Below are 15,000 nucleotides of genomic sequence, written 5' to 3' on the forward strand. Positions count from 1 at the left end.
AACAAACCCATAACAGAACCAATACACAACAATAACAAAACCATAACAGAACCAATACACAACCATAAAATGACCATTCCCGAGTGTAAAAACAGCTCCCCCATCCTTTAAGTCTGAAAACAATGTAGCTGAGTTAACACATCTCTGGATGTATTGACCGTTGTCTTCTCTCACCGTCTCCGATGGCTCATCGGCCCTCATCAGGTCTTCATATATCTCATCCCCCTCATTCTCCTCATCCTCCACACAGTCATAAAGGTCATCATCCTCGTCCACTGTTTCACTGAGAGGGGGAGAGAGGGGAGGGAGAGGGAGAGGGGGGAGGGAGAGAGAGAGAGAGAGAAGGAAGGAAGAGAGAGGGGAGGGAGAGAGAAATGGGAGGGGGAGAGAGGGGAGGAAGGGAGAGAGAGGGAGGAAGGGAGAGAGAGGGAGGATCAAATTCAACACACACACACACACACACACACAAACACAGTAACACAAACAGTAACTTACTCAATCTGGTCAGAGAGACCGTTGTAGATATCATCATCAGCAATACAGCCATCTATTGGGAAAGACCTAGAGAGAGAGAGAGAAGGGAGAGATGGGGGAGGTGGGGAGAGAGAGAGAGGGGGAGAGAGAGAGAGAGAGAGAGAGAGAGAGAGAGAGAGAGAGAGAGAGAGATGGGGGAGGTGGGGAGAGAGAGAGAGAGAGAGAGAGAAGACATAAAGATAGTATTTTTACGTTCCAATAAAAAACAAAGAAGAATGGTTGAGTTTATAAAGATAGTGTTCTACGTTCCAATAAAGAAGAAAGGAGAATGGTTGAGTTTATAGAGATAGTGTTCTACGTTCCAATAAAGAAGAAAGGAGAATGGTTGAGTTTATAGAGATTGTGTTCTACGTTCCAATAAAGAAGAAAGGAGAATGGTTGAGTTTATAGAGATAGTGTTCTACGTTCCAATAAAGAAGAAAGGAGAATGGTTGAGTTTATAGAGTAACTTACTGGAAACCCTTCTGGATGGAGATGGGGGACTGGGACAGAATGGACAAGGTATCTATCACCTGAAACACAGACATACAGGGGTGACATAGAGAGACATGGGATGACATACAGGGACATGGGATGACATAGAGAGACATGCGATGACATAAAGAGACGTGGGATGACATAGAGAGACATGGGATACATAGAGAGACATGGGATGACATACAGGGACATGGGATGACATAGAGAGATGTGGGATGACATAGAGAGACATGGGATGACATAGAGAGAAATGGGATGACATAGAGAGACGTGGGATGACATAGAGAGACATGGGATGACATAGAGAGACGTGGGATGACAGAGACATGGGATGACATAGAGAGACATGGGAAGACATAGAGAGACATGGGATGACATACAGGGACATGGGATGACATAGAGAGACATGCGATGACATAAAGAGACGTGGGATGACATAGAGAGACATGGGATGACATACAGGGACATGGGATGACATAGAGAGATGTGGGATGACATAGAGACATGGGATGACATAGAGAGAAATGGGATGACATAGAGAGATGTGGGATGACATAGAGAGACATGGGATGACATAGAGGGACATGGGATGACATAGAGAGACGTGGGATGACAGAGACATGGGATGACATAGAGAGACATGGGATGGCATAGAGAGACATGGGAAGACATAGGGAGACATGGGATGGCATAGGGAGACATGGGATGACATAGAGAGACATGGGATGACATAGGGAGACATGGGATGACATAAAGATACATGGGAAGACATAGAGAGATATGGGGTGACATAGAGAGACATGGGATGACATAGAGAGACATGGGAAGACATAGAGATACATGGGATGACATAGAGAGACATGGGATGACATACAGGGACATGGGATGACATAGAGAGCCATGGGATGACATAGAGAGACATGGGATGACAAAGGGAGACATGGGAAGACATAGAGAGACATGGGATGGCATAGAGAGACATAGGAAGACATAGGGAGACATGGGATGGCATAGGGAGACATGGGATGACATAGAGAGACATGGGATGACATAGGGAGACATGGGATGACATAGAGAGACATGGGAAGACATAGAGAGATATGGGGTGACATAGAGAGACATGGGAAGACATAGAGAGACATGGGATGACAGAGAGACATGTGATGACATACAGGGACATGGGATGACATAGAGAGAGTGGGATGACAGAGACGTGGGATGACATAGAGAGATATGGGAAGACATAGAGATACATGGGGTGACATAGAGAGACATGGGATGACATACAGGGACATGGGATGACATAGAGAGACATGGGATGACATAGAGAGACATGGGATGACAAAGGGAGACATGGGAAGACATAGAGAGACATGGGATGGCATAGAGAGACATGGGAAGACATAGGGAGACATGGGATGGCATAGGGAGACATGGGAGGACATGGAGAGACATGGGATGACATACAGGGACATGGGATGACATAGAGAGACATGGGAAGACATAGAGAGACATGGGGTGACATAGAGAGACATGGGATGACATAGGGAGACATGGGGTGACATACAGGGACATGGGATGACATGGGATGACATAGAGAGACATGGGAAGACATAGAGAGACATGGGATGACATAGAGAGACATGGGATGACATAGGGAGACATGGGAAGACATAGAGAGACATGGGATGACATAGAGAGATGTGGGAAGACATAGAGACATGGGATGACATAGAGAGAAATGGGATGACATAGAGAGATGTGGGATGACATAGTTAGACATGGGATGACATAGAGAGACGTGGGATGACAGAGACATGGGATGACATAGAGAGACATGGGAAGACATAGAGATACATGGGATGACATAGAGAGACATGGGATGACATAGAGAGACATGGGATGACATACAGGGACATGGGATGACATAGAGAGACATGCAATGACATAAAGAGACGTGGGATGACATAGAGAGACATGGGATGACATACAGGGACATGGGATGACATAGAGAGATGTGGGATGACATAGAGACATGGGATGACATAGAGAGAAATGGGATGACATAGAGAGATGTGGGATGACATAGAGAGACATGGGATGACATAGAGGGACATGGGATGACATAGAGAGACATGGGATGACATAGAGAGACATGGGATGGCATAGAGAGACATGGGAAGACATAGGGAGACATGGGATGGCATAGGGAGACATGGGATGACATAGAGAGACATGGGATGACATAGGGAGACATGGGATGACATAAAGATACATGGGAAGACATAGAGAGACATGGGGTGACATAGAGAGACATGGGATGACATAGAGAGACATGGGAAGACATAGAGATACATGGGATGACATAGAGAGACATGGGATGACATACAGGGACATGGGATGACATAGAGAGCCATGGGATGACATAGAGAGACATGGGATGACAAAGGAGACATGGGAAGACATAGAGAGACATGGGATGGCATAGAGAGACATAGGAAGACATAGGAGACATGGGATGGCATAGGGAGACATGGGATGACATAGAGAGACATGGGATGACATAGGGAGACATGGGATGACATAGAGAGACATGGGTAGACATAGAGAGATATGGGGTGACATAGAGAGACATGGGAAGACATAGAGAGACATGGGATGACAGAGAGACATGTGATGACATACAGGGACATGGGATGACATAGAGAGACGTGGGATGACAGAGACGTGGGATGACATAGAGAGATATGGGAAGACATAGAGATACATGGGGTGACATAGAGAGACATGGGATGACATACAGGGACATGGGATGACATAGAGAGACATGGGATGACATAGAGAGACATGGGATGACAAAGGGAGACATGGGAAGACATAGAGAGACATGGGATGGCATAGAGAGACATGGGAAGACATAGGGAGACATGGGATGGCATAGGGAGACATGGGAGGACATGGAGAGACATGGGATGACATACAGGGACATGGGATGACATAGAGAGACATGGGAAGACATAGAGAGACATGGGGTGACATAGAGAGACATGGGATGACATAGGGAGACATGGGGTGACATACAGGGACATGGGATGACATGGGATGACATAGAGAGACATGGGAAGACATAGAGAGACATGGGATGACATAGAGAGACATGGGATGACATAGGGAGACATGGGAAGACATAGAGAGACATGGGATGACATAGAGAGATGTGGGAAGACATAGAGAGACATGGGATGACATAGAGAGACATGTGATGACATACAGGGACATGGGATGACATAGAGAGACGTGGGATGACATAGAGCGACGTGGGATGACATAGAGAGACATAGGATGACATAGGGAGACATGGGTTGACATACAGGGACATGGGATGACATAGGGACATGGGATGAGAGAGACATGGAATGGGATGACATAGAGAGACATGGGATGACATAGAGAGACATGGGATGACATAGAGAGACATGGGATGACATAGAGACATGGGATGACATAGGGAGACATGGGATGACATAGAGAGAAACATGGATGACATAGGGACATGGGTTGACATAGAGGGACATGGGATGACATAGAGAGACATGGGATGACATAGAGACACGTGGGATGACATAGAGAGACATGGGATGACATAGGGAGACATGGGATGACATAGAGAGACATGGGATGACATACAGGGACATGGGAAGACATAGAGACAGGAGACATAGGGAGACATGGGTTGACATACAGGGACATGGGATGACATAGAGAGACATGGGATGACATAGAGAGACGATGACATAAGACATAGAGAGACATGGGATGACATAGAGAGACATGGGACATGACATGGGATGACATAGGAGACGTGGGATGACATAGAGAGACACATGGGATGACATAGAGAGACATAGGATGACATAGGGAGACATGGGTTGACATACAGGGACATGGGATGACATAGAGACATGACATGGATGACATACAGGGACATGGGATGACATAGAGAGACATGGAATGACAGAGACACGTGATGACATAGAGAGACATGGGATGACATAGAGAGACATGGGATGACATAGGGAGACATGGGTTGACATACAGGGACATGGGATGACATAGAGAGACATGGGATGACATAGAGAGACATGGGATGACATAGAAGAGACATGGGATGACATAGAGAGACATGGGATGACATAGGAGACATGGGATGACATAGAGAGAGACATGGATGACATGGGATGACATAGAGACATAGGAGACATGGGATGACATAAGAGACATAGGGATGACATAGAGGGACATGGGATGACATAGGAGACATGGGAAGACATAGAGAGACATGGGATGACATAGAGAGACATGGGATGACATAGGAGGGATGGGGATGACATAGAGAGACGTGGGATGACATAGAGAGACGTGGGATGACATAGAGAGATGTGGGAAGACATATAGAGACATGGGATGACATAGAGAGACATGTGATGACATACAGGGACATGGGATGACATAGAGAGACGTGGGATGACATAGAGCGACGTGGGATGACATAGAGAGACATAGGATGACATAGGGAGACATGGGTTGACATACAGGGACATGGGATGACATAGAGAGACATGGGATGACATACAGGGACATGGGATGACATAGAGAGACATGGAATGACAGAGACACGTGGGATGACATAGAGAGACATGGGATGACATAGAGAGACATGGGATGACATAGGGAGACATGGGTTGACATACAGGGACATGGGATGACATAGAGAGACATGGGATGACATAGAGACACGTGGGATGACATAGGGAGACATGGATGACATAGAGAGACATGGGATGACATAGAGAAACATGGGATGACATACAGGGACATGGGAAGACATAGAGACAGGAGACATAGGGAGACATAAGATGACATAGAGAGACATGGGATGACATAGAAAGACATGGGATGACATACAGGGACATGGGAAGACATAGAGAGACATGGGATGACATAGGGAGACAGGAGACATAGGGAGACATAGGGATGACATAGGGAGACAGGAGACATAGGGAGACATAGGGATGACATAGGGAGACAGGAGACATAGGGAGACATAGGGATGACATAGGGAGACATAGGGATGACATAGAAAGATATAAAGATACTTTTTAGATAAATATGTTAGATATTTAATTGCTGTCGTTTTGCTGGTGGTGAGCTGTTTAGCAGACAGAAAACGGAACCTATTTATGAAAGGAAACGAGAAGGACAATATACTGGAATGCTTCTATTTGTCCCTCTCTTTCTTACAGTTTTGCCATGACTCAGCAACTGGATGGAGAGAGAGAGAGAGACCGAAACTACAGCGTCTTGAAGAAGAGAGTAAGAAGTGAGAGCGAGAGAGAGAGAGAGAGAATAAGTGAGAGCGAGAGAGAGAAATAAGTGAGAGTGAGAGAGAGAGAGAGAGCTACCTGAGGGAGAGAGAGAGCGAGAGAGGGAGAGAGAGAGAGAGAGAGAGAGAGAAGTGAGAGCGCGAGAGAGAGAGAAGTGAAACCCGAAGTAGAGGAGAAGGAAGAGAGCAGCCCAACCAACTGCTGAGAGACAGAAGACTGGTACTGTATGGACACTATATGGCCATAAGTATGTGGACGCCCCTTGACTGTGCTGTTTAAAGACTGGTACTGTATGGCCATAAGTATGTGGACGCCCCTTGACTGTGCTGTTTAAAGACTGGTACTGTATGGCCATAAGTATGTGGACGCCCCTTGACTGTGCTGTTTAAAGACTGGTACTGTATGGCCATAAGTATGTGGATGCCCCTTGACTGTGCTGTTTAAAGGTTATGACTGTGTTCTGGGCTGTGTTCTGGCTGTGTTCTGACTGTGTTCTGGGCTGTGTTCTGACTGTGTTCTGGGCTGTGTTCTGACTGTGTTCTGACTATGTTCTGGGCTGTGTTCTGACTGTGTTCTGGGCTGTGTTATGGACTGTGATATGACTGTGTTCTGACTGTGTTCTGACTGTGTTCTGGCTGTGTTCTGGCTGTGTTCTGGGCTGTGTTCTGACTGTGTTCTGACTGTGTTCTGGGCTATGTTCTGACTGTGTTCTGGGCTGTGTTCTGACTGTGTTCTGACTGTGTTCTGGGCTGTGTTCTGACTGTGTTCTGACTGTGTTCTGGGCTGTGTTCTGACTGTGTTCTGGCTGTGTTATGACTGTGTTCTGGGGTCTCAAAGAGAAACAAGCCTTGTTCCTGTAACTGGGTCGGCTTATGGTAACCGTGGTGACACGTTGACAGGAAGCTGCAGACTGTGAGGGGGGAGCAGAATAAAACGAAAGAAAACAGCTGTAACCCCCATGTTAAAGATGACACACACACGCACGCACGCCGCACGCACACACACACACACACACACACACACACACACACACACACACACACACACACACACACGTTCAGACGACAGCAAGGGCAACTGCTCCTCCCTTCAGACTCAACAACCCCGAGCCCTCTTGGCCGTCCTGCCCCGACAGCCCCCACCCTCCTGAATAAAACCTGTTGTCTTTTCCTACTAGACTGTGAAACAGAGCATTCAGAAGGTAATCAGACCCCTTCCCCCTTTTCCCACATGTTGTTACGTTACAGCCTTATTCTAAAATGGATTAAATAACTTTTTTTTTATATTTTAATCCTCATCAATCTACACACAATAAACCCATAATGACAAAGTGTAAAAAACTGATTTTTTAAAAATGTTTACTAAATGTATTAAACATATAAAAACATAAAATACCCTATTTACATAATGCACCTAATTTCCATAAGTATTCAGACCCTTTGCTATGAGACTCGCAATTGAGCTCCAGTTCATCATGTTTACAAAATATTTTGCATCTTCAAAGAGGGGGGGCCATGTTGTGTAAATCAAATGATACCCCTCAAAAAATATATATTTTAATTCCAGGTTGTAAGGCAATAAAATAGGAAAAATGCCAAGTGGGTGAATACTTTCACAAGCTAATTTACATAAGTATTCAGACCCTTTGCTATGACACTTGATATTGAGCTCAGGTGCATCCTGTTCCCATTGATCACCCTTTAAGATGTTTCTACAACTTGATTGGAGTCCACCTGTGGTAAATTCAATTGATTGGACAGGATTGGGAAAGGCACACGCCTGTGTATATAAGGTCCCACAGTTGACAGTGCATGTCAGAGCAAAAACCAAGCCATGAGGTCGAAGGAATTGTCAGTGGATCTCAGAGACAGGATTGTGTCGAGGCACAGATCTGGGGAAGGTTACCAGTCTGGAGCATTGAAGGTCCCCAAGAACACAGTGGCCTCCATCATTGTTAAATGGAAGAAGCTGGTCGCCCGGCCAAACTGAGCAATCGGGAGAAGGGCTTTGCTCACGGAGGTGACCAAGAACCCGATGGTCACTCTGACAGAGCTGTAGAGTTCCTCTGTGGAGATAGAACCTTCCAGAAGGACAACCATCTCTGCAGCACTCCACCAATCAGGCCTTTATGGTAGAGTGGCCAGACGGAAGCCACTCCTCAGTAAAAGGCACATGACAGTCTGCTTGGAGTTTGCCAAAAAACCTACTTCAGGGTGTTCAGGACCTCAGACTGGGGCGAAGGTTCACCTTCCAACAGGACAACGACCCTACGCACACAGCAGAGACAACGCAGGAGGGGCTTCCCTACAAAGATGAATCTCTGAACGTCTTTGAGTGGCCCAGCCAGAGCCCGGACTTGAACCCAACCGAACATCTCTGGAGAGACCTGAAAATAGCTGTGCAGCAACGCTCCCCATCCAACCCGACAGTGCTTGAGAGGATCTGCAGAGAAGAATGGGAGAAACTCCCCAAATACAGGTGTAACAAGCTTGTAGCTTCATACCCCAAGAAGACTAGAGGCTGTAATCGCTGCCAAAGGTGCTTCAACAAAGTACTGAATAAAGGGTCTGAATACTAATGTAAATATAATATTTACATTTTACATTTTTTATACATTTGCAAAAGTTTCTAAAAACCTGTTTTTACTTTGTCATTATGGAGTATTGTGTGTATATTGATGAGGAAGAAAAACTATTTAAGCCATTTTAGAATAAGGCTGTAACGTAACGGAAAAAGTCAAAGGGTCTGAATATTTTCAGAATGTTCTGTATGGGGTCGTCCCACCTAGCTATCTGAAGATGAATGTACTGTATGTGGTCGTCCCACCTAGCTATCTGAAGATGAATGGTCGTCTCACCTAGCTATCTGAAGATGAATGTACTGTATGGGGTCGTCTCACCTAGCTATCTGAAAATGAATGGTCGTCTCACCTAGCTATCTGAAGATGAATGTACTGTATGTGGTCATCCCATCTAGCTACCTGAAGATGAATGGTCGTCTCACCTAGCTACCTGAAGATGAATGGTCGTCTCACCTAGCTACCTGAAGATGAATGTACTGTATGTGGTCGTCTCACCTAGCTACCTGAAGATGAATGGTCGTCTCACCTAGCTATCTGAAGATGAATGGTCGTCTCACCTAGCTATCTGAAGATGAATGGTCGTCTCACCTAGCTACCTGAAGATGAATGTACTGTATGTGGTCGTCTCACCTAGCTACTGAAGCTATCTACCTGAAGATGAATGTACCTGCTACCTGAAGATGAATGGTGGTCCCACCTAGCTACCTGAAGATGAATGGTCGTCTCACCTAGCTATCTGAAGATGAATGGTCGTCTCACCTAGCTATCTGAAGATGAATGGTCGTCTCACCTAGCTACCTGAAGATGAATGTACTGTATGTGGTCGTCTCACCTAGCTATCTGAAAATGAATGGTCGTCTCACCTAGCTATCTGAAGATGAATGTACTCCACCTAGCTATGAAGATGGTGGTCCCACCTAGCTACCTGAAGATGAATGGTCGTCTCACCTAGCTACCTGAAGATGAATGGTCGTCTCACCTAGCTACCTGAAGATGAATGTACTGTATGTGGTCGTCTCACCTAGCTACCTGAAGATGAATGGTCGTCTCACCTAGCTATCTGAAGATGAATGGTCGTCTCACCTAGCTATCTGAAGATGAATGGTCGTCTCACCTAGCTACCTGAAGATGAATGTACTGTATGTGGTGGTCCCACCTAGCTACCTGAAGATGAATGGTCGTCTCACCTAGCTACCTGAAGATGAATGTACTGTATGTGGTCGTCTCACCTAGCTATCTGAAGATGAATGGTCGTCCCACCTAGCTATCTGAAGATGAATGGTTGTCCCACCTAGCTACCTGAAGATGAATGTACTGTATGTGGTCGTCTCACCTAGCTATCTGAAGATGAATGGTCGTCTCACCTAGCTACCTGAAGATGAATGGTCGTCTCACCTAGCTACCTGAAGATGAATGTACTGTATGTGGTCGTCTCACCTAGCTATCTGAAGATGAATGGTCGTCTCACCTAGCTATCTGAAGATGAATGGTCGTCCCACCTAGCTCTCTGAAAATGAATGGTCGTCTCACCTAGCTATCTGAAGATGAATGTACTGTATGTGGTCGTCCCATCTAGCTACCTGAAGATGAATGGTCGTCTCACCTAGCTACCTGAAGATGAATGGTCGTCTCACCTAGCTACCTGAAGATGAATGTACTGTATGTGGTCGTCTCACCTAGCTACCTGAAGATGAATGGTCGTCTCACCTAGCTATCTGAAGATGAATGGTCGTCTCACCTAGCTATCTGAAGATGAATGGTCGTCTCACCTAGCTATCTGAAGATGAATGGTCGTCTCACCTAGCTACCTGAAGATGAATGGTACCTAGCTACCTGAAGATGAATGTACTGTATGTGGTCGTCTCACCTAGCTACCTGAAGATGAATGGTCGTCTCACCTAGCTATCTGAAGATGAATGGTCGTCTCACCTAGCTCCCTGAAGATGAATGTACTGTATGTGGTCGTCCCACCTAGCTACCTGAAGATGAATGGTCGTCTCACCTAGCTACCTGAAGATGAATGTACTGTATGTGGTCGTCTCACCTAGCTATCTGAAGATGAATGGTCGTCCCACCTAGCTATCTGAAGATGAATGGTTGTCCCACCTAGCTACCTGAAGATGAATGTACTGTATGTGGTCGTCTCACCTAGCTATCTGAAGATGAATGGCCGTCTCACCTAGCTACCTGAAGATGAATGGACGTCTCACCTAGCTACCTGAAGATGAATGTACTGTATGTGGTCGTCCCATCTAGCTACCTGAAGATGAATGGTCGTCTCACCTAGCTACCTGAAGATGGATGGTCGTCTCACCTAGCTACCTGAAGATGAATGTACTGTATGTGGTCGTCTCACCTAGCTACCTGAAGATGAATGGTCGTCTCACCTAGCTATCTGAAGATGAATGGTCGTCTCACCTAGCTACCTGAAGATGAATGTACTGTATGTGGTCGTCTCACCTAGCTACCTGAAGATGAATGGTCGTCTCACCTAGCTATCTGAAGATGAATGGTCGTCTCACCTAGCTACCTGAAGATGAATGTACTGTATAGCTATCTGAAGATGAATGGTCTCACCTAGCTATCTGAAGATGAATGGTCGTCTCACCTAGCTATCTGAAGATGAATGTACTGTATGTGGTGGTCCCACCTAGCTACCTGAAGATGAATGGTCGTCTCACCTAGCTATCTGAAGATGAATGGTCGTCTCACCTAGCTACCTGAAGATGAATGTACTGTATGTGGTGGTCCCACCTAGCTACCTGAAGATGAATGGTCGTCTCACCTAGCTACCTGAAGATGAATGTACTGTATGTGGTCGTCTCACCTAGCTATCTGAAGATGAATGGTCGTCTCCACCTAGCTATCTGAAGATGAATGGTCGTCTCACCTAGCTACCTGAAGATGAATGTACTGTATGTGGTCGTCTCACCTAGCTATCTGAAGATGAATGGTCGCTATCTCACCTAGCTATCTGAAGATGAATGGTCGTCCCACCTAGCTCTCTGAAAATGAATGGTCGTCTCACCTAGCTATCTGAAGATGAATGTACTGTATGTGGTCGTCCCATCTAGCTACCTGAAGATGAATGGTCGTCTCACCTAGCTACCTGAAGATGAATGGTCGTCTCACCTAGCTACCTGAAGATGAATGTACTGTATGTGGTCGTCTCACCTAGCTACCTGAAGATGAATGGTCGTCTCACCTAGCTATCTGAAGATGAATGGTCGTCTCACCTAGCTATCTGAAGATGAATGGTCGTCTCACCTAGCTACCTGAAGATGAATGTACTGTATGTGGTCGTCTCACCTAGCTACCTGAAGATGAATGGTCGTCTCACCTAGCTATCTGAAGATGAATGGTCGTCTCACCTAGCTCCCTGAAGATGAATGTACTGTCTGTGGTCGTCCCACCTAGCTACCTGAAGATGAATGGTCGTCTCACCTAGCTATCTGAAGATGAATGGTTGTCCCACCTAGCTACCTGAAGATGAATGTACTGTATGAATGGTCGTCTCACCTGAGCCTGTAGCTATCTGAAGATGAATGGTCGTCCCACCTAGCTATCTGAAGATGAATGGTCGTCTCACCTAGCTACCTGAAGATGAATGTACTGTATGTGGTCGTCTCACCTAGCTACCTGAAGATGAATGGTCGTCTCACCTAGCTATCTGAAGATGAATGGTCGTATCACCTAGCTATCTGAAGATGAATGGTCGTCTCACCTAGCTACCTGAAGATGAATGTCTCACTAGCTATGAAGATGAATGTCGTCTCACCTAGCTATCTGAAATGAATGGTCGTCTCACCTGAGAATGTACTGAAGATGAATGCTACTGAAGATGAATGGTCGTCCCAGCTATCTGAGCTACCTGAAGATGAATGTACTGTATGTGGTCGTCTCACCTAGCTATCTGAAGATGAATGGTCGTCTCACCTAGCTATCTGAAGATGAATGGTGTCTCACCTAGCTATCTGAAGATGAATGGTCGTCTCACCTAGCTATCTGAAGATGAATGGTCGTCTCACCTAGCTATCTGAAGATGAATGTCCTGTATGTGGTCGTCTCACCTAGCTATCTGAAGATGAATGGTCGTCTCACCTAGCTATCTGAAGATGAATGGTCGTCTCACCTAGCTATCTGAAGATGAATGGTCGTCCCACCTAGCTATCTGAAGATGAATGGTCATCCCACCTAGCTATCTGAAGATGAATGTACTGTATGTGGTCGTCTCACCTAGCTATCTGAAGATGAATGGTCGTCTCACCTAGCTATCTGAAGATGAATGGTCGTCTCACCTAGCTATCTGAAGATGAATGGTCGCTACCTGAAGATGAATGTACTGTATGTGGTGGTCACCTAGCTATCTGAAGATGAATGGTCGTCTCACCTAGCTATCTGAAGATGAATGGTCGTCTCTACCTAGCTATCTGAAGATGAATGTCCTGTATGTGGTCGTCTCACCTAGCTATCTGAAGATGAATGGTCGTCTCACCTAGCTACCCTAGCTATCTGAAGATGAATGGTCGTCTCACCTAGCTATCTGAAGATGAATGGTCGTCCCACCTAGCTATCTGAAGATGAATGGTCATCCCACCTAGCTATCTGAAGATGAATGTACTGTATGTGGTCGTCCCATCTAGCTACCTGAAGATGAATGGTCTCACCTAGCTATCTGAAGATGAATGGTCGTCTCACCTAGCTATCTGAAGATGAATGTACTGTATGTGGTCGTCTCTACCTAGCTACCTGAAGATGAATGGTCGTCTCACCTAGCTATCTGAAGATGAATGGTCGTCTCACCTAGCTATCTGAAGATGAATGGTCGTCTCACCTAGCTACCTGAAGATGAATGTACTGTATGTGGTCGTCTCACCTAGCTACCTGAAGATGAATGGTCGTCTCACCTAGCTATCTGAAGATGAATGGTCGTCTCACCTAGCTCCCTGAAGATGAATGTACTGTCTGTGGTCGTCCCACCTAGCTACCTGAAGATGAATGGTCGTCAAACCTAGCTATCTGAAGATGAATGGTTGTCCCACCTAGCTACCTGAAGATGAATGTACTGTATGTGGTCGTCTCACCTAGCTATCTGAAGATGAATGGTCGTCCCACCTAGCTATCTGAAGATGAATGGTCGTCTCACCTAGCTACCTGAAGATGAATGTACTGTATGTGGTCGTCTCACCTAGCTACCTGAAGATGAATGGTCGTCTCACCTAGCTATCTGAAGATGAATGGTCGTCTCACCTAGCTATCTGAAGATGAATGGTCGTCTCACCTAGCTACCTGAAGATGAATGTACTGTATGTGGTCGTCTCACCTAGCTATCTGAAAATGAATGGTCGTCTCACCTAGCTATCTGAAGATGAATGTACTGTATGTGGTCGTCCCACCTAGCTACCTGAAGATGAATGTACTGTATGTGGTCGTCTCACCTAGCTATCTGAAGATGAATGGTCGTCTCACCTAGCTACCTAAGATGAATGGTCTGAAGAAGATGAATGGTTGTCCCACCTAGCTACCTGAAGATGAATGTACTGTATGAAGATGAATGTCGTCTCACCTAGCTATCTGAAGATGAATGGTCGTCTCACCTAGCTATCTGAAGATGAATGGTCGTCTCACCTAGCTATCTGAAGATGAATGGTCGTCTCACCTAGCTATCTGAAGATGAATGGTCGTCTCACCTAGCTATCTGAAGATGAATGGTCGTCTCACCTAGCTATCTGAAGATGAATGGTCGTCTCACCTAGCTATCTGAAGATGAATGTCCTGTATGTGGTCGTCTCACCTAGCTATCTGAAGATGAATGGTCGTCTCACCTAGCTATCTGAAGATGAATGGTCGTCTCACCTAGCTATCTGAAGATGAATGGTCGTCCCACCTAGCTATCTGAAGATGAATGGTCATCCCACCTAGCTATCTGAAGATGAATGTACTGTATGTGGTCGTCTCACCTAGCTATCTGAAGATGAATGGTCGTCCACCTAGCTATCTGAAGATGAATGGTCGTCTCACCTA

At 45.9% G+C, this 15,000-nt stretch overlaps 1 protein-coding gene across 1 annotated transcript in view; it reads right to left on the reverse strand.

Annotated features, from left to right (window-relative positions):
• LOC115127438 (proto-oncogene vav-like) overlaps positions 1-15,000 on the reverse strand; it is an 83,841-nt gene that overhangs the window by 48,339 nt on the left and 20,502 nt on the right. Inside the window, exons 4-6 of the mRNA XM_065002189.1 lie at positions 988-1,046; positions 496-561; positions 175-283 (exon numbers count right to left, since the gene is read on the reverse strand). Of these exons, the coding sequence (XP_064858261.1) occupies positions 175-283; positions 496-561; positions 988-1,046 (234 nt within the window). The remainder of the gene's footprint in view (positions 1-174; positions 284-495; positions 562-987; positions 1,047-15,000) is intronic.

Source organism: Oncorhynchus nerka, linkage group LG15 (assembly GCF_034236695.1).
Source record: "Oncorhynchus nerka isolate Pitt River linkage group LG15, Oner_Uvic_2.0, whole genome shotgun sequence".
Lineage (NCBI taxonomy): Eukaryota > Metazoa > Chordata > Actinopteri > Salmoniformes > Salmonidae > Oncorhynchus > Oncorhynchus nerka.